Here is a 27,939-nt window from a genome sequence, read left to right as displayed (position 1 = left end):
TCTTCTGCCTTGCCCGGAAGAAGGACACTGAAATTCCGGATTTCAGCGAATGCGGCAGGATCGTCAAAGCACCGGCAGTTTTCTCTTGCGGCGTGGGTTGTACTGAGTCATTTTGGTAGCGGACTACAGCAACCCCTGGACTGACATGGCGACAGATATAACCAAAGGTGTGGAGCAATTGTCTGTTGGTAAGAAACCAATGGAAATCTGAAAGCTACGTGTATGTTAGCCACCTAGCTTCTGATGACATGTGAACGGTACCTTACCAATTGCATCAGTCAGGAGCATGCTAGCATTTAGCATGCTAGTAATTCCCGAACTCCAAGATTCAATTCTATTTTCACCAATTTGCTTCGAAGTAACGCCCTGTTAACGTGCTAACAAAATATGTATAACACGGTAGGATTGTAAAACGGGCGTGATGTGACAGTGAGATCGTTCAAGGTAACATCACAGCTGTCAGAATCGAGTGTTGCGTCAGGCATTGTCACGACTTGGTTAACACGCACACACACTGAGGGGAGTGTGACTGTTATCAAAGTCAAAGTCAGCTTTATTGTCAATCTCTCCACATGTCACAACACACAAAGAGACCGAAATTACGTTTTCTCTATCCCACGGTGACGAGACACAACACGATAGACATACAAGTACGCGACACAATATAAAAACAAGAAGGCAAAAATTCAATCAATAGTAAGAGTGATGAATAAATAATAAATAAACAGATAACACAATAAATAAGAGGAGCAAAACGGAGCCAGCAAGCATAGCGCAAAAGTAAAAAACATCATAAACAAAAAGGCACAAACAATAAATAATAATAATAAATAATAAGAGTAATAATAAATAATAAATAAACAGATAACACAACAAATAAGAGCCAGTGTGCATACAGACAGTACAGACAGTAAAAGTACAGGACGCTACGCAGAACGGGGGAGCGAGGTCAGGATCCTAACTGATATGATGTTATTCAGTGTAGATTATGATTATTATCAATAATAATCATCAAGCCTCTTTCACTTGAGTAAATCTGTGGCAAACTGTTTATATATGTATTATAAACGGTATACATGAATAAGCATTTCGTCTTTGCCCACTAAAGCTGAATTTATTTGGACAAGAGATTTCTATTATTTCTCAATGAATATTGCAGGAGCCACTTTGAGTATTGTAATTGATTGATTGAATATTGATTGATCCCCAGGGGTGGGGAAATTCAGGCCCCAGCAGCATCCATACCACAGAGTGGGTATACAAAAGACACACAGATGGCATGAGCGCAACTCAATAGGCTCTCATAAGGCTGCCACACAACGGCGCCACAAAGAAAGTCAGAAAGTGTGAAAAATAAAAGCCATCAAAGCAAATCAAAGCTAAAAGACAAAGGAAAAATAGTAACAGCGGCCAACCAGCACCCCTCAATACAAGAGAACACCCCAAAACACACGAAATAGCCTCCACGGGGTCCATCGACAGGTGTAAGGGCAGTCCAGTTCAACGGCGCCCAATGGACCGTGGTCGTGAATCGGTAAAAACATCACAAAGCAGGCAAACGTGTGAGCAGCGTCCCGGGCACCCAGTCGGAGCACGTGCAGATGGTCACCACAAGGCTAGCATGGCGAAAGTCGTTGGTTCCGACAAGCACGAGGGAGCGGACTCCCCACAGGGGTTGCGGCTGCAAGGCCAAGGCGAAGGACCCGCTCATCACTGGCCGGATAAGCAGGAAGCCGTCGTAGAGTTACGCCGGTCTCGACCGATGATCCCGGTCCCAGGAAGAAAAAACATATATAAAATATCCGATCCGAAGAGATTCCGAGGTGCGGTAGAAGGCACCAGCATCGCAGAATGGACAAAAAGACAGAAAGAAAAAGGAGAAAAGAAGGAAATAAAGAGGAAAAGAGAGAACACTGCTGGGAGGCAGCCACTCACGGCGCCATACCAAAAAAAATAAAAAATAAAATCGTGTATATTTAGCTTGTATATATTAGTGTCTCATTTTAATTCATAAATCAATCATTATTGTCATGTCTGCTTAATTTCGGCCATGTACTTTTGTGTCTCTGTATATCAAAACTACAAAAGTGTCTGAAACTGATGGGCTTTTCGAGATATTTGGATTATTTATGTGTTTATTTCATCCTCATTTCAAGATGGTAGCTTATATTGAATAATACACACATAGTTTAACTCAATGATGACTTCATTGTACTGAACATTACACCATTATTTCAAACTTTCACATCAGCACGAGATTTTGGGGGTAGTTACAAACATGTAAGTTGATGGACTAGTTTCAGTAAGCGTAAGCAGTTACATACTTGGAGTCATATCCTAAGGCAAATATTTGAGTCATTTTACTGCTTGAACCAACTTAACTGCAAGCTTAACCATTTGAGAACTTATAAGTAAAATAACTTGAAACAGTGACAGTTGCAGTTGATCAGGAATGGTACCCCTCGATATCAAATGAAACACGTTGGGAGATTTTGTTTGTAAATCTATTTTACTTGTGCACCTCAGGGGAAATGTATGTGTCGGACAAATGTGGCAGCGACCAGGATGGAGATGGGACCAAGCAGAAACCTTTCAAGACACCTCTCAAGGTAAACACAATAAGTTCCGTTTTAGTGGTTAACCACTGTTATTACAAATTCATAATAGTGATTGTCAGGTTGATTTTTGTCTTTTCTTAAATTGTAATGTTGCCTGTGTATGAATCAGTAAACCACTTATAAAGTAAAACATCTACAAAACACTCTGCTCTATTAATTTAATATGAAGCGACAACTCACAAGGTCAAGCGCGACAAAATGACTGTCAAGAGTGCTTTAATGGGAATCCAATGTCGGTTATGGTGCCAACAATATTTTCACTCGGATATCTGATCGTTGTGTTTTTGATTAACCTTCTCAGGCTCTGCTCTTCATTGGCAAAGAACCATTCCCTACTATCTACGTAGACTCACAGAAAGAAGAAGAAGAGGAGGTAGTGGGATTTCTTTGTACACATTGTGTACTTTATTTTTCATTTATTCGTTGCAACGAATGACAATCATACAACGCATCAAATCAATATTGGAAATTTGTTGCCAGCACTTTTAATTTTCAATATGTAAATTTGTTGATGTAGCTCTATTGCGTGTAAAACTTTATCCATCCTGTCTGTTTGTATTATAAAGTTAAGTTGTGGACATTTTCAGTAATTTTTGGCAATTTCTGTCAGCGTTGGGTCGCAATCTCCAAGACTCAGATGAAGAGTGCAAAAAAAGCTTTTAACCGTGAACAGGCCAAGAATGAATCCAAGGAGAAGAAAGAGGTGTGTGCCTCACCTGCCCCTTCACATTAGTTGTGACAATAGCTGCGTTTGTTTTCTTCATTGATCTGACTTGTGTTTTTTGGTCCATGTTTGTTGTAAAGGCGGAAGACAATGAGAGGAGAGAGAAGAACCTGGAAGAAGCCAAGAAAATCATGATTGAAAAGGACCCCAGTTTGCCTGATCCGGAAACGGTACGTCTTTGATGTTATTGATGTTCGATTCACATTTATGTCTGTTTTTTGATTAGTCGAATGTTGGTATCCAGGGGACAATCGTAACACCAGAGCACGTCAAATTAGGCAGATTGTGTTTTTGCAGGTGAAAATCTCCAATCTGGGATCAAAGCGAGGTCAGAGAGTCAAAGTGTTCGGATGGGTTCATCGTCTTAGGAGACAAGGTTAGAAGACTTCAAATTACATGCTCATGGCTATATTCACTGCTCTCAAAATGTTAGCCCGTTTTTATCGAATTGTGTTTGTCTACAGGCAAAAACTTGATGTTTATCGTGCTAAGAGATGGAACTGGTTTCCTGCAGTCTGTGCTGTCTGATAAACTGGTAAAAGACATAATTACCTTTAAAAAAATATATATAAATTGCTCAGTGAGTGACACCACTTATTATATTGTAATGGTTATCTTTTCCTGAGTAAACAGTTTGTTCAAGTTCCCTTTCTTTTTTAATCTTTAACAATGTATTAACATCTGCTAACTACCTGTTCTTGTTCTTGTTTCCAGTGTCAGTGCTATAATGGCTTATTGTTGTCCACGGAAAGCAGTGTAGCTCTTTATGGGACTGTGACGCCAGTTCCTGAAGGAAAACAGGTTAGCGCAGCTGCTTATTATGTACACAAGCAGGAAAAAGACTTGGTTATATATTATGTATTTCTTTCACTACATTTCCACATTGCAAAGGAAATATAAACTTCCGTTACTCCCCTAGGCACCAGGAGGCCACGAGCTCCACTGCGACTTCTGGGAGCTGATCGGCCTGGCGCCAGCAGGCGGGGCCGACAACATCTTGAATGAAGAGTCGGACGTGGATGTCCAGCTTAACAACCGACACATGATGATCCGAGGAGAAAACGTTTCCAAGGTCCTCAAAGTCCGATCTACGGTCACACAGTGCTTCAGGGAACACTTCTTCAGCCATGGTTACCACGAGGTGAAGCACACCATTGAGAAGTCATTTTATTTTAGTCTGGTATTGCGGGACTAGTTTGAGGGACTTATCGGTCCAATTATTGATACGTGTCACACCGTCACACCATCTGTATGATTGTACTCAGTGATGAGATCTCACTTTGAGTCTTGTGACATCTGCCTCATGTTTCCTGCTCAGGTCTGCCCCCCAACTTTGGTGCAGACTCAGGTGGAGGGCGGCTCCACGCTGTTTAACCTCAACTACTTTGGCGAGCAGGCTTACCTGACGCAGTCATCCCAGCTTTACCTGGAGACATGCATACCTGCGCTGGGCGACTGCTTCTGCGTCGCTCAGTCATACCGAGCTGAACAGTCCCGCACCCGCAGGCACCTCTCCGAGTGAGCATGCCAATCTATTCTCGAGCCTACCATTACAAATGTTTTACCCTACGTCCGCATTCTTCAGTCAGTAACCTTAACATGAACGAGAAAAGACAGCCAGAAAGACCTGTTGTTAGTGAACGACTATTTGCTATCTGATAGAGTTTCAATTAAGGTGCTTCCTTGTAACCCAGCGAGCTGGTTTTGTAGGAGAATACCAAGAAAAGGTCTGTGTGAAGTGGAACCACAACATGTTGCCAAATGCCATCACCATTTTTTTTTTAACGCTTGCAGGTATACCCACATTGAAGCAGAATGTCCCTTCATAACCTTTGACGATCTGTTGAACAAGCTGGAGGATTTAGTGTGTGACGTTGTGGACCGAGTGCTAAAATCTCCTGCTGCGCAACTGCTCTATGACATCAACCCGGTCGGTACCAAACGAGATCAAGTCCCATCTTTTCCGTTGTTGTTTTGGGGAGGCAATTACATTCTAATGTTATTTTATTTTTTGATGATGTACTCAGGACTTCAAACCCCCTAAAAGGCCATTCAAGAGGATGAACTACTCCGATGCCATCGTGTGGCTCAAAGAACATGACGTCAAGAAGGATGATGGCACCTTCTATGAGTTTGGAGAGGTGAGCGTAACACAGACAGACAACTGTTATTTTAATATCTTTGCTTTTTGCTGTAGTCCGAACAAGAAGCATTTTTAAAATAAAGAAATCATCTGCAAAACAGAAATTTCAAAAAACTAAATTTCTTTTGGTTGAAAAAATATTCAGTAAACTACTGTAGTTCAGGTACTGAACCCTGCTACAAATTGTGCAAATCTGCAACTATGACCCCCAAGCAGTATAATTACTTATAGAGGCCAGAAGATGACTGGAAAGGACTGTAATTCCCTTCAGTAAATCGTCATTCCTTTGCAGCAAAATGACACCAGGTGGCGCCAAAGTAACGCTATTTGATTTATAAAAGATTTTTGCATAAGGACTTAAATGTGGAATTTGCTGTGGTTTTTAGCAAAAAATAGAAGATTTATTCCTCAAGAAAATTTCAAAATATTTGATTTTGCAAATGGAACACTGAGAATATGTTCACTGCATACTGGAGCAGCACTTTGCTGAATAAAATTCTATTTTCAAATTAACAGTTCTCAGGGATTGACTGTACATTATTTTTAAATCAAACATGTTATGCTTATAACATTGCACTAATTTGTCTTGTCCTGTTTTTGTGTCCGTCAGGACATCCCAGAGGCCCCCGAGAGGCTGATGACGGATGCCATCAATGAAACAATTCTGCTTTGTCGCTTCCCAGCTGAGATCAAATCCTTCTACATGCAGCGCTGCGCTGAGGACAGGCGGCTCACAGAATCGGTAAGCGCCATTATTGATCGCACTGGCCTCAATTCAAAACTAAGTGCTGCATTCTGCCAGGGTGAAAAGATTGATATTTGGATCGACCGCTAAATTGTTCACCTGCTCATGCTGCATTGTGATCTTAATAGGGGTCCTTATGTGCCTCTTTTTCTCTTAATCCAGTAGAGTGCAGCGCTGACCTACATTGAAAATATATCTCTAAATCCCGACTTAGTTGTATACTGTAAAAACTTCTTTTTTTTTTTTATAAAAACCTACCCCATCTAGTATTTGGGGGCGCGGGCAGAACAAGTTACAGATAACTAAATCCCGTTAAAGACTGCATTGCAGTGAAAATTTAAATTCTTCACTGTAGAAAAACGGTGTGCCAACTTAACCCTCTTGACATGTCCGCCATTCGCAGGTTGACGTTTTGATGCCAAATGTGGGTGAGATTGTTGGAGGCTCGATGCGTACCTGGGATGCTGAGGAGCTGTTGGATGGCTATAAGAGGGAGGGCATCGACCCAACCCCGTACTATTGGTACACTGATCAGGTAAGCAACCATTTTCCAGGTGTCTTGTTTTTTTTCTTGCTCCTCTGCTTAAATGAGCATGTTTTCTACCCAAACGCATTACGAATTTCTTTCTCGTACCATTCAGAGGAACTATGGCACGTGTCCTCATGGGGGTTATGGCCTCGGTCTCGAGCGTTTCCTCACCTGGCTGCTGAACAGACACCACATCAGAGACGTCTGCCTTTACCCACGATTCATCCAACGCTGCCGGCCCTAAACACATACTCGCATCATGACACACTCAAGTATGGGCCATAGTGTAAAGCTCAATATCAAATCAGATACAGCACCAGTGTATACATTTGTTCCAATTGTTTTTTTCCTGTTGCAGGTTTTGTTTCACATAGTTCCCAAATTGAGATCCAATCACCAAGTTATTCCCTGTGTGGTGCTCATCTTCACTTCCGATCATGTCCCATAATTAGTGCTCTAACGTCACCTTAATCATGTCATGTCCACTTCTGCTCTCTAAAACAAACACGTTTCTGTAATTGTGTAAGAATACTGAATGCTCTTGATCATTTCCTGCCTTAAATGCGGTCTTTCTAGCTCCACATACGCTGTGACTGAGGCTTAGCAAGTCATTTATAGTTAGGTTAGTACAAAGTGGCAACATGGCTACTTTCTTTTTTTTTTGCAATTGGTACTCTCATTTTTCCTCACCTGTCCAAATATTCTTCGAGGAAGAAATGTAAACATTTCCCGGTGTCTTCAGATTGTTTACTGAACAAATGTCTCTGGGGTTGATACAAGAACGTTGGCCTTCCATGACAAAAAGTAAAGGCAAGAAAATACACCTTCCACGCGAGTATTGGTGATGCTTGGGCAAAACCTAAAATCACAATTGTCAATTTTGTGCTCTGTAGTGCTGACGAACCTTTGACTCTACTGTCTTGCAAAGAAACGAACAAAAAACCTGGACCGCTACTGGTGATTACGGTTGTCTACATGGAATCAAAATGTTTGTGATCTGAGAAAATTGGAAAATACAACACGTCAATAAAACGATGCAAACAAATGACGTATTAATGTTTTTGGCTGCATTGTACAGTGCAATGACAGTAAAACAGCTTTGAATATTTCAGACCTTCTGTCATAGAATAATTGTGTTTCTTAGATTATTGAAATCTATTTAAAAATATTTAAATTTAACATGATAATGTGACTGCAAACTTGCTATGGCTTATGGGGTTATTTGGTCACTAGATGGAATAGTTTTGGAAGTGGTTCTAGGTACTAAAAGTTTCAAAACCACTGATAGACTAACCTCTAAGCTTTTGAATGCACGCCCAACGGTTTACAATTTATTGCACAATTTGCGGTTCACTAACAAGGAACTGAATGGCAAAATTCACAACAGGTGTTTCATCATGACTGGACCAATACATTTCCTGGTCCCATTTAAATCCCAAATCAAACAGTCCCCTTCATCATGCTGTTCACATTTTAACATCACAAGACCAATATGACACCTAACAACTGTCCAACAGAGTTCAACATTGTGGGACAGGATATTCATAGAAGTGGTCACTCTTCATCAGCTGGTTGCAACAGAGAGACTGGAAGAGTCACAGAAAGACATAAAAAAAGATTTCACTTGTAAAGTTTAAAGTGCTTTTAAGACTGATCTTGAAATTTCACCCTGTACTGTAGCATACAAATTTACTTTTGAGAGGAGCTTATATCCTGTAAATCTTGCCCCAAGTAGTGAAACTCTTGTCCAGTTGAAATTCCTGTTAAAAACAAGACTAAATAACGAGTAGCTGGCAGTAGATCAAAAAATGAAGATGTTGATGCAACAAATAGTGTACACCGTAATGAGGCGCTCACTCGTGTTATGAAGACACGAGTTTGGGCTTGTTGGTTTGAAATATATCTCCTTGACGGGAACAAGAGTGAAGGACTGAAAATTGTTTTGAAAGAAGGAACTTGCTTATCTGTTGCTTGGATCAAGAAAAAAACAGTACAACCTTAAGCCTGTGCGTGTGTGCAGACATATATATGTATATATACATATGTATATAAATTACACATTGTGATAATTGTACATAACTCACTTTAAAGCAGGGGTGTCAAACTTTTTTTTTCGCGGGCCGCATTGTAATCATAGCTTCTTTCGGAGGGCCATTATGACCGTCACCCCAAATAAATGTATGAGCACCTCATATTATATACAGTAAAAGCAACAAAACAAACTGACAAATAAGTCGTTTTCAAATCAGACGAGTAAAAACTGGTCAGATATTTAAAAAAAAAAAAGATATTATTAAAAGTGAAGACAATTTGCAATTCTAGTAATGAGACACGAATTTGATGCACAATCTTCTTCGCGGGCCACATAAAATGATGTGGCGGGCCGTATCTGGCCCCCGGGCCTTCTGTTTGACACCTGTGCTCCAAAGAGTGGGTGCGTCTACTACAACGAAGGTGTGGTTATGTTACGTAGACCGGGTAGTGTGACGTAATTGTAGCAGATTTGCATCAAGCTGTCAAGCTATAGTAAGTAATCAAACGGAAGTCACATCATTGGACCTGAACAATTAAGTATCCCCAGTTCCATTTAAAATAGATAAATAAATAACAATCATAACTTTTACACCAACAAAACAGAAAACGGACTCTTTATGCGTAGATAGGTTATAATCATTGTTGTTTGGTATTTTTTACAAAAATAGGAAGTAACTTTGTTCAACCTTCCTTTCAATTTCAACTTACTTTACGCTGTAAGAATATGTTATGTCTTGTCGATATTGCATGGTAGGTAATTCGTAGGGGGAAACAAGTCCGTTTTGGGAAAGTTGGACCGTTGAATAATATCCGGAAGTAATAAACATGCTGCCGAACTTGACATCATTGGCAACAGCCAGCTGGAAGCGATAGCTGAAGGAATCTCGTTGACACATCGGACAACAAAATACGCGGGACAGAGGAAGACTCGCTTGCACAGAGACAAGAAGTGCACGATTTATTTGTCAGGTTATTTTTTGGGGGGGGGGGGGCGAGTGACAAAAATTGGAAACTATAATGATGACAGTCCTGGGCAACGCCGGTCGCTTGATCCAATGTGAGTAGTACTACGGAGCTGAGTTAGCTCAGGCGAGGCTATGTTTAGAAATACGAATTGCGATTTATTTGCATGCATTTTATACGAAGTAAACTAAAGTTGTGTCTTAGGTGTAGCCCAATTACACTTGCGAATCAACTATGTAGCCATGCTTGGAGTAAATTACACTAATTCATCGTTGACATTGGCATCAGTTTCATAAATCAGCGACAAGGTAGATGCATAACGCTCATTATCCGCTGTGAACTTTCCACAATAAAAATATTTTGTCGTAACTGTATTTCACCTTCCTGTAAATTCGGGTTTTTAACAGATCTTATTATCTGAAGTAAGTTTTTTTAGTCCAGATTATCTTCAATTTAGGCCATTTTATCGCTATTAAAAGTTCTAAAGCCTCGCTCTGTGTTCTTTTATTTTGTAAGCAAAATGTATATTTCCGTTACCGGTTAACCCCAAATTCGACGTTTTTACCTACAGGTCAGAATGAGTACGATGACTATTCCGTGTTACTTTTTCGTAATAAAATGTATGTATTGATTTCAGTATGTTCATTTTAATAATAACCGTTATAGCCAGAAATATCTTTTTTTCCCCCAGTGGTGTATTTAGTCTGAGTTATGCAATTACAGCATTTTCAACTTGCGTAATATCAATAGGGACCCTGGTGGTGTCTCACGGTATTGCCACACGAGAAATGAATGATTCTTGTATTGTGGACAGAATTGCGCTGTTAGACATGTTTTCTTTTATCTTGACATTATTGACTTACAAAAAAAAAAAGAGGAAATGGATGTTACTATCGGTTGTTTGAGGATATAGAAGTTTATTTTGAAGCAAAAAGTGACTGATTGTAAAGGTGATCTCGTGTCAACATGCACGTCTCAGTCATTCGGTTTCCTGAGCAATGCATATGTCAGATTAATTAATTTTTTATCTGCTGCAGTTGCCAGGAGCAGTGTCAGCCTTGGCACAAGGACTCATGCTACTGTTGCAGCTTTGGCCCATAATGTGACCCCAGAAACACAGGACAATAGGTGAAATGCCAGGACGCCTGCACGCTTGTATTTATTTTTCTTTGCCGGGGAGGCGGGGAAATGGCATTGAACTTAATTACTGCTTTTGAACCTGTTTTGCAGGAAACCCAAGACAGGCATCTTGATGCTAAACATGGGAGGACCTGAGAAACTAGAAGATGTACATGATTTCCTGTTGAGGCTCTTCATGGACACAGACTTGATGAAACTCCCAGTACAGAAGTACGACCTAGTTGCCACGCATTTGTAGAATTTTAATTTGATCTTTTATCTGGTTTTGATAAATAGACCTGCAAGGTGAAGGTTTATTTACATTCAGTCTCATTCTGTATGTTAATTGAAGATGTAGACAGCTCCCTTGCGTTCATGTGACTGTCAGTAGGTTAAATCTTTGTAATGTCTGGTTTAGATCAATTGTGTTGGATCATTTCTTGATTGTCGGTAATGTACAGTACATTTTATATGTGTAATCGTTCTTCGCTCATCCACAGTAAACTTGGCCCATTCATTGCCAAGCGCCGCACGCCCAAGATCCAGGAGCAGTATAGTAAGATTGGAGGAGGCTCACCCATCAAACGTTGGACCGCCATGCAGGGAGAGGGCATGGTGAAGCTGTTGGATGAAATGTGCCCTGAGACAGGTGAGTGTGAATATCCATCCAAACAGCATTTTAATTTATAAGCACTTCAACAGTTTCTGGATTAGGATTTGTTTGTATCAGCTGCATTCTGCGGGTGCAAGATAAAGATAGCATGTCGTTGAAGGTGTGGCTACTCACACGCCTGCTTCACACCTCACTGATAACAACACGGCCTTAGCTGCAAGTCAAAATAAACTGACGAATGACCACCAAATCCAAATCTGATGTTGTTGTTGACAACTTGTCCCCTGCAAGTCTCCTGTACACCTCACCCAAAACAATTATAGTCTTTCTTTACATAGCACTTTGAAAATGTTCATTTTCTTTCGCACCAGCCCCTCATAAGTTCTACATCGGTTTCCGATACGTCCACCCACTGACTGAAGAGGCCATCGAGGAGATGGAGAAAGACGGAGTGGACCGAGCTGTGGCATTCACACAATATCCTCAGTATAGCTGCTCAACCACAGGTCAAAAACACACATCATATTATGTATATTCTATTGTATCACTATGAAGTTAAAGTACCTTGGGCTCCACATCAGGCTCATGATTTGGAGCCCAATAATAAAACTCTGGGTTCTTATTGACGTATGTACACATACCTGTACAAAAAAAAATCTCTAAAAAAGAGAAACTATTCTTCCTTTATTTTATTTATGTTTTATTATCAGCTCTGTTGTTATGATTAGCGTTAGTCAAAAATGTCCACCCTGTGATTGTCCACCTGTCAACTAGCTCTCATATTTTGCAGTTTGCGTGCACATTTTTTTGTTTGAACTTATATTTTAAATGGTGGGGGCTTGAAAGTTTGCGATTCGAACTGCAAAAATTAAGGATGACATTACAACTGACAAGCTATTAACAACAAAACGTGTTTATGTTCTAAATGTGATTCTTTGTTGTTGTCTAAACAGGTAGCAGTTTAAACGCCATTTACCGTTACTACAGAAGCAGAGGCGAGAGGCCAAAAATGTGCTGGAGTGTCATTGACCGTTGGCCTACTCACCCTCTTCTGGTGGAGGTTAGACACGAACGCATGCACACACTAATGGGGCAGAAAGAACAAGGCAAATGATTAAAAACACGACATTTAGGATCAGCGTTTTCGTAGCAAATCATGAGTCCAAACTGCTTGCAAGCTACATAATCAGATCTCCATATGTCATTTTGGTAGAGGAAAGCTGCATTCTATTTGATGAAAATAACACTTGTTTGCGTGCTTGTGTGTATGTGCAGTGTTTTGCAGAACACGTGAGTAATGAGCTGCTGAAGTTTCCAGAAGAAAAGAGAGATGATGTAGTGATTCTATTCTCAGCACATTCACTTCCCATGGCTGTAAGTGTAACATGATCTTGGATGTCCTGCTTTATTCTCTTACTTTACCTCTAATGTTATTTTAATATGAAATCCATTATCAAAAGACCAAATCTGAAAACATTTTGTTATACAGTAAAATTAATCGCATGATATATTTACCCGAAGAAACAAACACATTTGCGAACAATTAAGCCATACATGTTTACGCCCCTACTGTACTCATGACTGACCGTCCTACTGTTGTGTATTGTTTGCAGGTTGTAAACAGAGGCGATCCATACCCCCAGGAAGTGGGTGCTACAGTCCAGAGAGTTATGGAGAGACTTGGACACTGTAACCCTTACAGACTAGTGTGGCAGTCCAGGGTAACTTCACACACACTTCAGAATTTAAAGTGCTGGTCCAGTGGATCTATCTGGTGGTTATCTAGTTTGGCATAGCTCTGAAGGACACACAAAGGTTCAGTGGCTCTTTCTAGTGGTCATCATTCTGCTGTGACGTCTTAACCGTTAATGCGTGAAAGCATTTTTAAAACTTACAACTATGATTTTACGTTTGAGCTTTAACAGTGCTTTATTTTTCAAACATTTATTTAGGTAATTTTTTTAAATGAACCTTTATTTGGAATTTTAATTGATATATTCAATTTCAGGCAGTTTAATGTTCAAGCTGCACAATCTTACAGTATCTCACAAAATTGAATATTGTTTTTTTTTGGCTAATAGTAGGTTGAACACATAATGTAAAACAATCTAAAGAATAATTAGATGTCCATATTCAAAGTGAAGACCTTTATGAAGGTCCCCTCAATTGTCATGGCAGTGTAGAATTCTCCATTCAGTGTTTATTACTACATTGTAGCTGATTTGATATTTTGCTTGTTCATTTATAGTCACTAATATCTGTTGAAAATAATAGTTTTTATTAACAGAATATGCACATGTTCAATTCCCCTTTCAGTCCACTGCAAGTTGGTGATGTTCATTTTGTTACCTCAAGATGGAGCCACTTGTCTATCTAATTTCGGGTGCGCATTGTGTTCATCACTCAGGTGGGGCCCATGGCGTGGCTCGGCCCCCAGACCGACGAGGTCATTAAAGGGCTTTGTGAAAGGGGGAAAAAGAACATCCTGCTCGTGCCAATCGCCTTCACGTCCGACCACATCGAGACTTTACACGAGCTGGATATTGAGTATGGACAGGTGCTGGGTGAGGAGGTAAGAAGTTGCAACGGTTTTATCAAGTCTGGAAAAACCGCACTGTCTGTCGACTGGCCGTCTGAGTAAAACCTAGATCGGTGTCTGATGAGTCAACTTTGAGTGACTATTAGATCCATTTAGGAGCAGTTTATGCAAACTTTAACTACTTATTCTCATTACAATACTTTGTATATACTTGTACACTTGTACAGTGAATGATGGACGCAGAAAGTTATACAACAAAACTACCTTAAAACCTTTTGGTAAAATTTTGGCTCCTGACTCGAAGTTTTTGACAAAATATAACAATACAACAATATATACATTTTAATGTCAATGTCCATTAAAAAGGAGAACAGTGTCTCATTGCCATGGCCACCTAATTTAGCGGTCTATAATTTTTGGTGGACCAGTCTGGACCCCTTTACAGTCTACAGGATCAAGTAACATCAGTGGATCGCTGGTCTACAGATAAATTGTTCAGGATGTGTGTTAGGTTCTGTCTATGTCCAGCAGCCGAGTGGCATGTCTGTCGGAAGGCACCAGCAAGGTGACCACAGATCAATGTGACTGGTGCCACAAAGACACGCACATGCACGCACGCACATGCACACGCACACACACACACACACACACACACACACACACACACACACACACGCACACAGAATGAAACCTACTGTTGGGAATAATTGGAAGTTCAGAACAAAATGCTTGTGTTTGTTACACAAAGACAAAAGGCTTTTGCCAAATTGTGGACACATTGTGAACATTTGGGGTCATTTATTGTACCTTTTTTCTTTGAATCTGATTTTTATTTTGATGTCTTCTCCCTCCAATGTCAGTGTGGTGTGGAGAACCTCAGAAGAGCAGAATCGTTGAACGGGAATCCTCTCTTTATGAAGGTATGTGCATGCACTCACACGTCAATTTTACATTTCTGCACAGGGGTATAAGAAATATTTACTTATTTATCAAAAGATTGAAATTTACATATGACTAAATACACAGTATGAAAATACTATTTTCAATTTGGGACATCGAAGTGCAATTGAAGCATTTTATGTACAGTAGACTACTCGTCTATGGCTTCCTATGCAGACAAATACAATTGCTTCGACTCCTGTAGTTGAGTATTGTATGAAGCACACAAAATAATTGCACCACTTCTTCTTTCCATGATCTTAAATTGCTAATGGCTCGACCACATTCATGTATGACTCGAAGCAACTGTGCACATAATACGCAGAGAAAGTGCTGTAGTTGTGTGATTGAATGAAGGAAGGGAGGAGGGTGTGTGCAATGCAGGGTAGATGCGTAGAAGACCACTGCAAACCGTTTTGTGGAATAAGTATAAGTATCGTCCGTTTTTCCTTTTTACTCCTGTCTCGTTTGTGCCTCGTCTTTCTATCCCTCACTCCTTCCTACTCCACTGCCTCCCTTGACCGTCTGCTCTACAACAGCTAACTGCTGCAACTCTAATAGTTCTTTTTAGTGTTGTATTTTGTATGTGTGTGTGTGTGTGTGTGTGTGTGTGTGTGTGTATGTGTGTGTGAGAGAGAGAGTGCGAGGGAGAGAAAGGTTTATTAAAGCAAGGAGTGGATCAATGGGAATCTTAAGAGCTGACTACAGTAGAACTTAACTGCCCAGCTGTCTGGCTGGTCAAGCCTGCCTTTGCTCACAGACCCCCTGGCAGCGCCGTGTGTGTGCGTGCATGCATGCGTGTGTGTGTCTGTGCGTGTGTGTGTGTGTGTGCGTGCATGCATGTGAATCAATAGCAGAGGATGACTGTTATATTTATTCAGTTTAGATAGCTTCTTCGCCTTTAAGTAATTTTGGCATATAAAATTAAAATAAATCAACTAAAGTTACGCTCTGCGACTGACTGCAGTACAAGCACGACAAAACATTGGCAAAAAAAAAACTTACGTTAAAGTTTAAGACATCTTACCTTAACTGTAATCCGACATCTTTAGCCAAAGGTGCAATTCCAGTGGTTTTATGCGCACCTTGTTCATATTATTGTTCAAAGTGAAAGTAAAATGCCGCTTCCTCACCCTCTTGCACGAGAGAAGACGGCACACTAGAAGAAGAAATTAAAGAAGATACAGCGTTCATTGTTATTAACTTTCATTTTGCACAACAACAAGCATTTAAAGTTGCATTAATCCATCAGGTTTTGGTAGAAATACACGGCAGGATTCTAGTTAAGGTAAGCCATTTTCGGATAACGTTGCGTTGTAAAAATACATATGTAGATATCATGATATATATTAAAATACTTCTAAATAATAAATATAATAATAAATAATAATACTAATTGTAGTAATGATTAATAATAAAGTCAACCTCTGCTTTGCGCATATCACTTATTGTGGGAATTTTTGGGAAGGTAACCCCCATGATAATCGAGGAAAGGAACATTTTGATCTTGACTTAGAGGGCAAATCAAGGCCATTAGAAAGAAAGAAAGAAAGAAAGAAAGAAAGAAAGAAAGAAAGAAAGAAAGAAAGAAAGAAAGAAAGAAAGAAAGAAAGAAAGAAAGAAAGAAAGAAAGAAAGAAAGAAAGAGAAACCAATGAGTCTGCATGTCTTGTCCAGGCTCTGGCAGAACTGGTCCAGTCTCATCTGAAGTCCAATGAGCCATGTTCCCGCCAGCTGACCCTGCGCTGCCCACTGTGCACCAATCCCACCTGCGGCGAGACCAAGGCCTTTTTCGCCACCCAGAAACTGTCATAGAACATGTACGAAGACAAACGCACGCACACAAACGCACGCACACACAAACACACATGCATTTGGGCTCTGCCCATAAAGACACATAAGGACTCTGGAGACATCATGCACTGTCCAATGTGGAAAACCACAGAATGAAGGAAGAGGCTTTCATACAGACTTTCACCTTCTAAAGGAAACTTATTATCAGAGAAAGTGGTTGAAATAAGCTTTATTGGCATCTCATTTGTTTACACAAACAATTTAGCGATCTCTTTGCCTATTGGAATTGGTGGGAAAGTTTGAAACAATAATAATAATAATAATAATAAATTATATTTATAACGCACTTTACATTTGGGGGAATCTCAAAGTGCTACATGGCAGATAAAAAAACAAGAAAACAAAACAAGGACAAGTTTAGAACAACTGGACGACAACCAAGATATGAGGAAAAATTACGGAAATGCTAAGGTAAAAAGGTGAGTTTTAAGTCCAGTTTTGAAAGAGTCAGTGGATTGGGGTGCTCTTAGGTGGTCGGGGAGGGAGTTCCACAGTGTAGGGGCTGTATAGCAGAAGGCTCGGTCGCCCATGGTGCGCAGCTTGGTTTTAGGAACGTGGAGAAGGTGTGAATTGGATGAGCGGAGGCTTCGGGTGGCAGGTTTTGGGGCAAGGAGTTCTTTGAGGTATGGGGGAGCATGTCCAAGGATACAATGGTGAGTGAGGAGGGCGATCTTATAATCAATTCGGAATTTGATGGGGAGCCAGTGCAGAGAACGGAGGATGGGTGTGATGTGATTGCTTTTCCGCACCCCCATCAGGATCCTAGCAGCGCTGTTTTGAATGTACTGAAGCCTCTGGAGGCTCTTGCTAGGGATCCCGATGAGGAGTGCGTTACAATAGTCTATCCTAAACGTATAAGGTAGTGTCGAGCGACAATATTAGCCAGCAGGCTAGTCATGAAATTACTCAGACAACCCAAACACAACAAAATTAGTTCTCCTCATCCACAGGTTCTGATGGAGTCATTCTTATTATTTTATAAATAGAAGAAACCCAGCAGTTATTTTGTCAAATGAACGGAAAACACATACATAATTTGTAATCCTTAATCTGTCAATCTTGTAAACAGTCCTGTGATTTAATCCTCCATCTTCTTCAGTCCTCATCCTCCTTTCTTCTTCCTTTCTCAGCTTTGCCATTTTCTCTTTCTACCTCTCTACTTTTCTCCTCTTTTGTCTGACCAATCTTTCCCCCCCATCTCCCAGCTTCATCCCCACCGCCTTCCAACACCTTCCCATTCATTCTATCAGTTTGCCAAACCTCTCACCTCCCTCCAAGCTCCCCCAAGCACCCCCCCACCCCCCACCCTGCGGTGTTGCAATCACCTCTGCTGCTGTTGATTAAGCTGAGAGAGATTGGTTGTCCACGACCCAATAACCCCTGAGGTTGCAAGGCTTGGCGCCCTCTCCCCTTTTCTCCCCCATCCTCCCATTTTGCACGGCTCCCCGCCCCAACGCCCCCTCGGCATCTGAGCCAGCCACAGTCTTTCCCTTTGTTTTTATTTTCATGTCACTGTCACCACTTACCTTTCTCCCTTTCTTCCTCTTCTATCAGCCCATCTTTCCTGCTCTGCTTTTCTCTTCTCTCCTCTTTTCTGGCCTCTCATCACACCACATCACTTTCCCTTTATTGAGTCCCTCATACTTTCTTATTCACAAATAGCCACATCAATTAATTTGTATTGTATTAGGTGACATTCTTTGAATACGCATACAAATATGGGCCAGCTCTAACACAGTGTTTCGGCACACTGGCGTGCCGTGAGAGATGTTCAGCTGTGCCGTGGGAAATTGTCCAACATTAAATACCGAGTGCATTGTAAACAGGATCGCCAAACCACAGGTCAGTTCGCGCAAGGCCTAGTCAACCACTTGCTAATCGTGCATGCGTGGCAAATCGGACAATCTTGAGATTTCATGTTGTGGCATCGGCACATACTCCGTTTATGTGTGTTGCTGTTAGTGTTGGCTCGTGAGTGAACGATTCGTTCAAAAGATCGATTTTTGTTCAGTGAACGAATCACTTCCTAAAGCGATCCGTTCTTTTTTTCAGTACACATGACTTCAACCAGTAGGTGCCGGTAATGCGTAGTGACTTTGTTCTTAATGTTGCAATATTTTATAGAGCTAGTCTAAAACAGTAAACAAAGTCATATGGATTCTTTTGGATTTTGATCACAACCACTTTCAATAGTTTATTCCTTACACTGTCTAAAACCTTTTTTCAAAAACTGTCACTTTTATTTACAAAAGAAATACAATTTAAAGTATATTTAGTATTTATTTTTATTCAATTATTCGACTCTCCATACATATATAGGAATAGAACTTTACGTCTTTTCTTGTAATATAACTCATTTTAATATAGAAGCTGGTGTAACACTTAACAGTTTATTGTTGGTGGTGTGCCTGGAGATTTTTTCCAATGAAAAGGTGTGCCGTGAATGAAAAAAGGTTGGGAAACACCGCTCTAACGGTCCAGTGGCCTGACTTGATTCAAATCCTACCTGGTGAAGGTCTGAAGGCTGGGATAGACTCCGCCTCCTCTGAAAAGTATAGAAATAAATGCATGGCTGGATGGATGTTGAAAAATTGAGTACAGACCAATGAAAGCTAAAATAAGGCTTCATCTTAGACTGGAAACATTTTCTTGTTTTTACTGTGAAATGGATAAAAAGCTTTTTTTTTTTACTTCATCTTGAGCTCTGTATGTAATTTAGCTAACACCTGGATACATTCATTCATTCTTTGTTTTTACATTCTTGCAGTCAAACTTATTTAGTCGTTCAAAGTGGATCTTTACACGCTTCCATTGAACTGAACTTACAAAGGAAGAGGATAACATGAAATTCCATTTGGACTCGAAACCTTTATGCTTTGCCCTTTTCTCTTATTTCGCTCTCTTGCCTTTCCAACATCCAAATAGTTCGTTCTCCTCTTTACTCTGTCTGCTAGCCACGCAGCTCAGGTGAGTGCGTGTTCCCGTGTGTGTGTATTGTGTGGTGACTGCAGTCTGCTTGTAATTGAAAAACTGCAAGGCCAACCGTGTGACCTCCTATTGAGAGAACGACCATTGATTTCTGCAGAGAAAGGGAAAGCGGTATGAAGTTGAAAAAGAATAAGAAAAACATTTTGAAGAACAGAGAGGACGGATGAAAAAAGTGAGGGATGAGGGGAGGGGGTGGATTAAAACCACAAAAATCAAAGAAGGGAATGGGGAGTCTTGCGTTGGCTGGTCAACTTGAGCAGTCTTCTGTCCGCGCATGTGATGTAGTCACTCTTGCCACCAGCCATTATCGATGCGATATTATTTCATCCGAACCTCCTCAACACGTTTTAGGGGAGTCAAACCAACAAACTTCCAGTACGTCGCTCAAGTAGAAATCATCCAGACAATGGTGACTCTAGTGAATAGCATCCCCATGTTTGATTTTATATTGTTGTACCGTCAATTGTTGCTGTAGCGTGCAGTTCTGCACCACTTCCAAACCACATCCGCAATCATCGACAAAATTAAAACAAATACCTCCTCAACTTCTTTCTGATGAAATCAACAAAAGATGAACATCTCCACAATGATGGGCTGTATTGCACATTTGTGCGGGAGGTTGTTAAGATCCCCGCAGATTTCTTAGCGGTGTACTTACAGCAACGGGAGTCATATTTATTTGCCACCGTAAACATTTTCCCCTCTGACTATTTTGTCACTGCAAGTTGTACGAATTAAGACGGCAGCGTTTTACAAACGCTTAAGCTGCAGTCACTCGTCGCTTTCCCACGCTTTGTCGTCTTTATCAGGAATCTGACCCACAGGTAATAGAAAGACAATGTCACTAGATTTACCAGCAACCCAATGGCCTGTTGTTTCCTTGGCAACAGTGGCAGGGGAGCGGGAGGAAGAGGAGGGCGGGGTTTAAAGGTGAAAAGTGATGAGGTGGATTGATGATGCGAGGTCGATGCGTTGATGATTACAGCGGTGGAATGGTGGGATGAAAAAAAGTATGAAAATGGAGTTATTGTGAAGTGCATAAAAAAAGAAGGGGAAAGACAATATAAAATAAAAATAAAATATGCGTGAAGGCCTTCACACTAATTACCATCCCACCTTGAAAATAACTAATTTGACTTTTATTGGCCAGTATGAATTTTGAAAAAGTCCATGGCATCTGAAGCACACTTCAAATCTGCATCTGTATATATATTTTATTTTTACAAAAACAGTAATGACACCGGATTCACATGTTCATGGATAAAACCATTGTGATGTATTTATTGATGTTTTTGTTTGGTTTTTATACATAGAGTGGAACAATAATAATTCACCAATTGTCTCCTTCATGTTTGACCATCAATTTATTCCACAACCCAAATCTTCTCATGTCTCTTTTTCTTTACCAACAAAAATGTACAAAATGTAAAAAAGAAAAAAAAAATGCTTAATTTGGTTCAGATTGACTGGGTGAACTATGGAAAGCATTGTTTAAAAAAAAAAAAAAAAAAAAAAAACCTGAATGTAATGATTTGGTTTTGATGACATTTTAGAGTGAGAGAGTTGGATTGAATACCAAAAATAAAGAAGCAGATGACCTTCGACCCTTTGCTAATGCTACTGATGATTTATAGAATCCAGTTGAAGCCGAACTAGCAAGTAAATAATGATAATGATGACTAATAATAACTTGGACATCTACATAAATGCATGTTTTGTATTACAATGTGAAATGTTATATGACTGATGATGATGGTTTTGATGAGAATGAGGTCAATACTAGAGTTCACTATGCATAACATGGATAGCTAACTGTAAAAACACTCATGCAGAAACTCTGGCCTATAGCACTGCTATGTAAGATGAAACTGTGATGCACAGGTAAAGAAAGACACTGACATAAGACTTTAAAGTAGGTATAAAAATAAATTCCACATGGTTGAATATTGAATTCAGACAGCTCATCATTGAAGCCTGTATTATTTCTGGGCAGAAACATGTACAATTCCAAACGTACTGTAACAGTATACACACAAGGGGACAATCACCCCTTGAAATGAACCAAACAAATGCCGATACCAAATTTCCCAAAAATATATCAAGTTTGCCTCCCCTCAGTTGTCCTTATAATTGCCCAAAGAAAAACAAAATAGAAACAGAATTACGACTATTTTAAAATCATCATCATCATTAGCATCTATGAGGTATATCTGCAACCGTTTGGAAAAGAGAGCACAGTGTGCCCAAAACACTCAAAAAGGTTTGGGTGTTTTCTCCACATTTAAAACTTTGCAACCATCTGAGAAAAACAAACAAGTAGCGTGTTTTGGCATGTACAGAAAATAAGATCTTGACTTATAAGAGGATGCTCAGATCTTGTTCGCATAAGAGGAAAAGCAGCTCAAATTCAAGTTGGAAAAAAAAAAAAAAATCACAGAAATTCTATGCTTTGATTATATTGCAAAAAAGTAAAGGACAGAGATGAAACTACAATTGACAGCACTGAAGTTGTTTTACTCCCTAAAAATATTTTTAAAAGTTAATGCCATTTGATCAGATTTTGTATCACTTAATTGTCTCGACCGAGCTGGGCTTTTAAGTATATTCTTCTCCTGTATGTTTTCACTCCTAATGTGCATCTTTTTTTTTTTTTTATCTCTATGAGAAAATGCCTTGACTTAAAAAAAACAACTAGATTTAGGATTCGGATGGCAGCCCACCCCCAATTCCTCAATTCTTTGATTATGAGAGGAGCTTCAGTACTTACGCCCGTATAGCAAATATGATCATGTATGTTTTCCTTTTTTTAAATAACAGGAGTCATGGTGATAGGTGACACAAAAGTCTGACTTTCACATTTGTTGGCTTAACAAATCACATCAATGTGGTTGCTATGCAGTACACAACTGAAGACAGTCCAAGTCAACAATAGACTGCAAAAACAGTAAGACCTTTACTTAACTTGAAATTGATTTGAGTGACGAGAAAAAGGATTCTCGTATTATTCCAATTTAGATCTAAATCCACAGTATTTATTTTTTCAATGTCATTTATATGTGTGTCCCTTCTCTACATTTTGAAACAGAAGAGAAAATGCACCTGTCCTTGTATGTTGTGTCAGGAATCCATCATACTAAACAATTTAAAATGTTCATAAATGGCTATCACATTCACATAATTTCTTTGGATCTGATCTCATTTGACCCTTACAAAGGCCAAAAAGGGATTTAGAAGGTAAATAAATCAATAAATAATCTGCAATACAAAAGCAAGCGTGGAGCTGTACGTCAATGGAACTAAAGAGGAAAAATATATTTGGTTTCTTTGGTTTCATTGTGATGATCCAACGGATGAATGGAAATTCAGTGAGACACCCTTTCGGGTTCTCACTGCTGAAATAGACTTTGCATTCTTTTCTCACACACATGCTTGGAAATTAACCATTGGACACACACACACACACACATTCGTGTCCTTATGAAATTTGATCGCTGCAGCAGGTTTTTCAGTATGGAAATAGTGTGTGTTAGCATCACACCCTTTTAACAATAACCTCTTATGATAAAAATTTTGCACAGAATCTCAGATGAGACAGGAATAATATTACACCTGGTTTCCAATGTTAAATTCCTGGAGAATTTTAATTACATTTACATTTCACCTCTTTTATCATATGTTAATGTCAACAGTTCTTTTAGCTGCCAAAAAAAACCCATAAAAAATTAATTTGATGTTTTAAATGTTTAATTTGTTTTTGTTTAAGTCTATCGAAATAGTTAGATACAAAATACTATAAATGACTATTAGAGCCACACTGAGAAGAAAAGCAAAGCAAAATGTTATGAGAAATGGTGCAATATCCATATCTACCTCATGCTGATATTTCACTAAGCTTCCGAATGCTTTTGAATGTAGCAAATTTTAAGTATTGGTCAGGGTTTATAAAAGGTTAAGACAAGCAAAGATATATTTTCCTTGGTATCCATGACGACCAACCATACATTCCACACTTGTTGAGTTGTCAATGAAGTTAACGTGACTTTTGGGCATGGGGGAAACATTTTAAACACAACAATATTTACAATTAAAAGTATGACTGAAGTTTGGAAATGTAAAATATTTTCTTCTCAGAATGACTTCTTTGTAATATAGTTATCGAAACACTTTATTTTGTTGCAAAAAAATAGGGGGGAGCAATTAATAAAACTATCTATTCAATACTATAACAAAGAAAATAAATCCTTAACCAGGGTATGAGCTGCATGGATGTAAACACACACACAGTTTATTTGTCTCTCTCAAGGATTCCAGTTATCTTTGGTAGTTCCATTTACATCAATGTTGGCCCGCTCTTCACCTGATCTTTTTTTGTCTTTCTTTTTTAATTATCTAGAAGATCAGCCTGAAAGTCATTGCTTATTCGACAATGGTAAGCAGAATGCAAACAAATGAAAAGAACAATTTAAACAATAAATTAGCAAGAATAAAGAGAGATGCAGTGCTCATCATTTGTTGGCCTATTCTGAGCCTTGTTTTTATGTTCAAAATTGAAACATCATCCCCACGACAAAAGGAAAAGAAATACTGAGAGCATGAGTGGACATTCAGATGTAAGTCTAGTTTAACATTCCTACATTGTTCTGTCATTAAGTCTAAGCATTCATAAAAGAACATTGCCTTTTTTTTTTTGTTCATTTTTGTCTTCAAAAAGCTAACAAAGAATAAATTAAGAGGCCTGGCATAAGCACTGCATCTTTGATGCAACTAACATTCTTAAATACATAAATATTCATTGAAAACAATTACATCTAATTAAATATCATTAAATTATCATCAAGTACAAACCTAGAGTGTTCTAAACACATTATAAATAAATACAGCATCCAAAAGAAAGAAAAAGGAACGTACAATGTAAACTTTGGCAAAGCTAATCTTCAGCAAAAGGGTAAAGGGTGCAGTGGGAGATTTGGCAACACAATTTGTTCGCTTAAATTAGAAACATAAATTACATTAAATTAACAAAAAACAAACAAACAAACACACATATTTAGCAAAAATCCCAAGTAGGAATGTAATACTAGACATAATTATGGGCAATCATATTTTAAGTACTTCGAGCAAACAAGCAGTAAAATCCTCTTTGGAACATTTTTGGTTTCATATCCTTTTTTTCTTTCTTTGTTTTTGGTTTCGTTTTGCCTGCATTACATTCAGACAGAATTGCAAGTGAGAATGGAAAATGGCCGTCACCCCCTGGCTCCATAAACAACATCCCTCCGTTGGGTATTGTCAACACGATTGGAGGGCTCAGTGGGTGGGGGCATCTCTTTGGACTAGAAGCTTTACATACAGAAAGAGAGAAAATGAAGGATAAAGCTATTTGACCGATATTTGAGCAGTTTCTCTCAGTGTGTTTTATGTCATTTGGGTTGCTTTTGTTTTATTGTTGTTGTACATTATGGAGCAGCAGCAGAATTCCCCTCCTCTTAAAGAGCACGCTAATGTGGCTCTTCCAAGCTACATGGTTCCCTCTCCAAAACAGTGAGGTGGGCTTTTGTGCAAGCTAATCAACAAAGAAATCGGACTTTTGGGCAATTTCTTTGGTGGAATCCAGTTAAATTAGATACATCCGACCGAGTATGCCAGTGTGCTATAGTGCAGCAAAAAGTCTTTGGTATGAATTGTACATCTCACAAAGCATTTTTGTCACTCTTCTTGCTTTAGGAAGCTCAACAATTCAGTCAGCAGAAACACGAGTTTCATGTTGGACTGGGAGGAAGCAAAACATAGATGATGGAAGCATTGGTTAGCTCACAACTGGTGCTACCTATTTTCTGTTTTGTTTTTTTCACTTTAAAATGGTAATTGATTGAATGGCTGGAATCAATAAAGATTCCCAGCACTGAAAGCCTCAGGACACTTGGAGGTAGACTTGCCTCGCGCAGAAGCTAACGGCTAAGACTAAATGACACGATTCTTTCTTATCGTATACTTTATCTTTAGCTAAATTAGCTTGCTGAAGCTACTGCTATTTAGAATTGCATGCATGTTTGGATGGGAATTGAAATGAATAAATACTTGCTGGCAAGCTAGTTACCAGGGATAAGCAAACTTGACTGGAAATAATTGCTTGGGAGAGAACTCAAAGTACATCAAGTGAGTGGTGCACACACGTTGCTTAGCCAAAGTTGGGCTTTTACAAGAGGAGGAGAACTGCTTCTGGCTTTAACAGTGAATCTTTGGTTTGTTAGCTGAGGTTTCTGTTGTTCGTTTAACCATTTTTACTTTGAAAAACTGCATAGGCACACGTTAAAGACACTCTTCAACCGTGAGAGACACATTAATGTTCGGACATTTGCAGGTCGGAGAGAAGAACGTTGATGACGCCATCCTTCGCTTTCTTCTTCCCTCCTTCCTGTGTGGTTTTCCCTTTTTCAGTCCCATACTTGGCCGGCCTGACTCGACATCAGCCAGAACAAACCTGTTTCTCTTCTCCTGTGATGTCATCCATTTCCCTCCCCTCCTCCTCACAGCGTCGTCCTCTATCCTTGACATCGCTGAATCCACTCTTTTTTTAATTTTTTTTTCTGAAATATTTTTTGTTTGTTTTTGGTAGTAATACTCTTCCATCTTCGGTCCGTTTGTTGGAACAGCTAGGTGCAGAAAAAGGGGTTTCTTTGGTTTCGATTTGTCAATAAATAGAAAAAGTCTCAGTGTCCATTTTTTTTTCAATTGCAAGCCTTTGGCTTGTTTCTAACCAGGCTCGGACTAAGCCTGGGGTTTCTAAAGGAGCAGGGGCTGCTGACTGGTGCCTTTGCTTTGGTTTGGTTGCTATTTTTTGGTTTGATAGCTCACGTAAGAGATGATTGATGAGGTGATTATGGATCAGAAAGGCTGCCAGATGCAGTAGGAGGTGATGGCGGTCGAGGTGTTTTGTGGGGGCTTAAGTATTTACATCATATGGGAAAGGCTATACAGAGTGATCGTATAGGCGCATACAGTGTATTGGTAACAATACGTGCTGGGTCACTTTCTTATGGACATCAAATAAAGCCTAAGCTGCAAACAAAAGTTGATATCTGACGATGGAGTTTTTATCAAACTGATTTGTCTGAAGCGCTATATGTCCTCTTGCTTACGAAGCCAATGATCCTCTGCAGGAGACGGACTTTCCAGACATCGTCTTTAGATTGTCCTCTTTAACTATTACAAAGGCCCTGATTCGCCTGGGCAGTCCGTTCCCCACATGATCAAATGGTTTACTCAACTGTTAGTCTTTACAATGGTTTAATGGCAGTCCTAAAAGGTCTTGTAAGATTTAAACCAAAAAGGAAGAACTAGTGTTGAAATCACTGATCATTAAGTCATTCACTGTCAGTGATGGCTATTAACGTCAAAGATACATTTTTACTGGGCTGTCAGAAAATGATTTGAGGACCACCAAACGTGTAATACGGTTTCCAACAAATATATTATAAAAGCTGTTCTAATGTCTACAATAAATATCTAAATACATAATTGGAGTAAAATGACAGGCTTTAAATTGTAAAAACTGTACGATCCACTTTCACAAAGCGATTTTTAGCTCAACCGATTAACTTGACCATGTTTCTGTCAGATTGTAAATTTAGGCAACGCATTTTGGAAATGACTAAAAGTTATGTGAATTTATGAATGTACGTACATTTATACATTACAGCGTGTGATGACTCAAACGCAGAGTGGATTTCAGCCACTGTTTAGAAAAATGGCATCCTGAGTTTTCTAAGATGCGAAAAACCACTCGGCTTGGCAGAGAGAGCCCCAGTTCTATTGCAAAACAAAAAAAATGTGCTTCAACATTGTGCTCACATACGTTGTACATATTCACTATACTGAATTTGAGGAAAACTTGCAGTTCTACATGGCTCAGACGGTGAGAAAGGTCGATAGTGTCTTTGTGCTTCCGCTGTAAGCCATTTCCTAACGTGAAGAATTGTTCAATTGTGTGATTTTGTCTTTGGTAAGATTGAAGCTTAAAGTGATGCTTGTGAAGTAATAATTGTAGCCTATGTTGAACGCTCTTCTGGAAGGGAAATTACTTTCTGTTACTGAACCTATATGTGAACTTTGTCAAAAACAAAAAAATCATA

The 27,939-nt window shown here is 39.4% G+C and overlaps 2 protein-coding genes and 1 long non-coding RNA gene across 7 annotated transcripts in view; 2 read left to right on the top strand and 1 right to left on the bottom strand.

Moving 5' to 3' along the window:
- Positions 1–8: 8 nt before the first annotated feature.
- nars1 (asparaginyl-tRNA synthetase 1) lies at positions 9–7,804 on the top strand. 3 transcript variants are annotated; one of them, XM_061294012.1, is made up of 16 exons: positions 21–188; positions 2,527–2,609; positions 2,920–2,991; positions 3,229–3,321; positions 3,423–3,512; positions 3,640–3,718; positions 3,807–3,877; positions 4,057–4,143; positions 4,262–4,483; positions 4,661–4,860; positions 5,137–5,272; positions 5,370–5,483; positions 6,096–6,227; positions 6,634–6,765; positions 6,872–7,031; positions 7,118–7,804. In XM_061294012.1, exons 1-15 carry the CDS (start codon positions 146–148, stop codon positions 7,001–7,003), a joined length of 1,686 nt encoding a protein of 561 aa, XP_061149996.1. In that variant the 5' UTR covers positions 21–145; the 3' UTR covers positions 7,004–7,031; positions 7,118–7,804. The 3 variants fall into 3 exon arrangements, with proteins under 3 accessions (XP_061149997.1, XP_061149996.1, XP_061149995.1); XM_061294013.1 differs by having other exon boundaries at positions 9–167; positions 6,872–7,804; XM_061294011.1 differs by having other exon boundaries at positions 6,872–7,804.
- Positions 7,453–9,642, bottom strand: LOC133163798 (uncharacterized). The gene is made up of 2 exons (XR_009716449.1): positions 9,502–9,642; positions 7,453–8,345 (listed from the first exon to the last, which is right to left on the bottom strand). It is a non-coding gene; the product is annotated as an uncharacterized LOC133163798 (long non-coding RNA).
- A 64-nt stretch (positions 9,643–9,706) lies between these two features.
- The window catches only part of fech (ferrochelatase), a 48,135-nt gene continuing 29,902 nt past the window's right edge, over positions 9,707–27,939 (top strand). For 2 of the 3 annotated variants that reach the window (XR_009716448.1, XM_061294016.1), the window contains exons 1-10: positions 9,707–9,850; positions 10,794–10,884; positions 10,987–11,106; positions 11,376–11,524; positions 11,860–11,994; positions 12,442–12,548; positions 12,764–12,862; positions 13,102–13,209; positions 13,896–14,060; positions 14,888–14,947. Coding sequence is in view for 2 of the 3 variants with exons in the window: in XM_061294016.1 (XP_061150000.1) it covers positions 9,811–9,850; positions 10,794–10,884; positions 10,987–11,106; positions 11,376–11,524; positions 11,860–11,994; positions 12,442–12,548; positions 12,764–12,862; positions 13,102–13,209; positions 13,896–14,060; positions 14,888–14,947 (1,074 nt within the window). In the remaining variant the exon portion in view is untranslated. Of the gene's footprint in view, positions 9,851–10,793; positions 10,885–10,986; positions 11,107–11,375; positions 11,525–11,859; positions 11,995–12,441; positions 12,549–12,763; positions 12,863–13,101; positions 13,210–13,895; positions 14,061–14,887; positions 14,948–16,642; positions 21,759–27,939 lie in introns of those variants that run through there. The other variant, XM_061294015.1, reaches the window with a different exon arrangement.

Source organism: Syngnathus typhle, linkage group LG12 (genome assembly GCF_033458585.1).
Source record: "Syngnathus typhle isolate RoL2023-S1 ecotype Sweden linkage group LG12, RoL_Styp_1.0, whole genome shotgun sequence".
NCBI classification, from domain to species: domain Eukaryota; kingdom Metazoa; phylum Chordata; class Actinopteri; order Syngnathiformes; family Syngnathidae; genus Syngnathus; species Syngnathus typhle.
Note: the sequence above shows the minus strand (reverse complement) of the source record. Positions and strands in the feature narration are given on the sequence as shown.

Coding starts and splice junctions, on each gene's coding strand:
- nars1 (XM_061294012.1), top strand. CDS start 146: ATGGCGACAGATATAACCAAAGGTGTGGAGCAATTGTCTGTTG. Junction 3,878..4,056: donor CTGTGCTGTCTGATAAACTG/GTAAAAGACATA, acceptor TCTTGTTTCCAG/TGTCAGTGCTATAATGGCTT. Junction 5,484..6,095: donor CCTTCTATGAGTTTGGAGAG/GTGAGCGTAACA, acceptor TGTGTCCGTCAG/GACATCCCAGAGGCCCCCGA.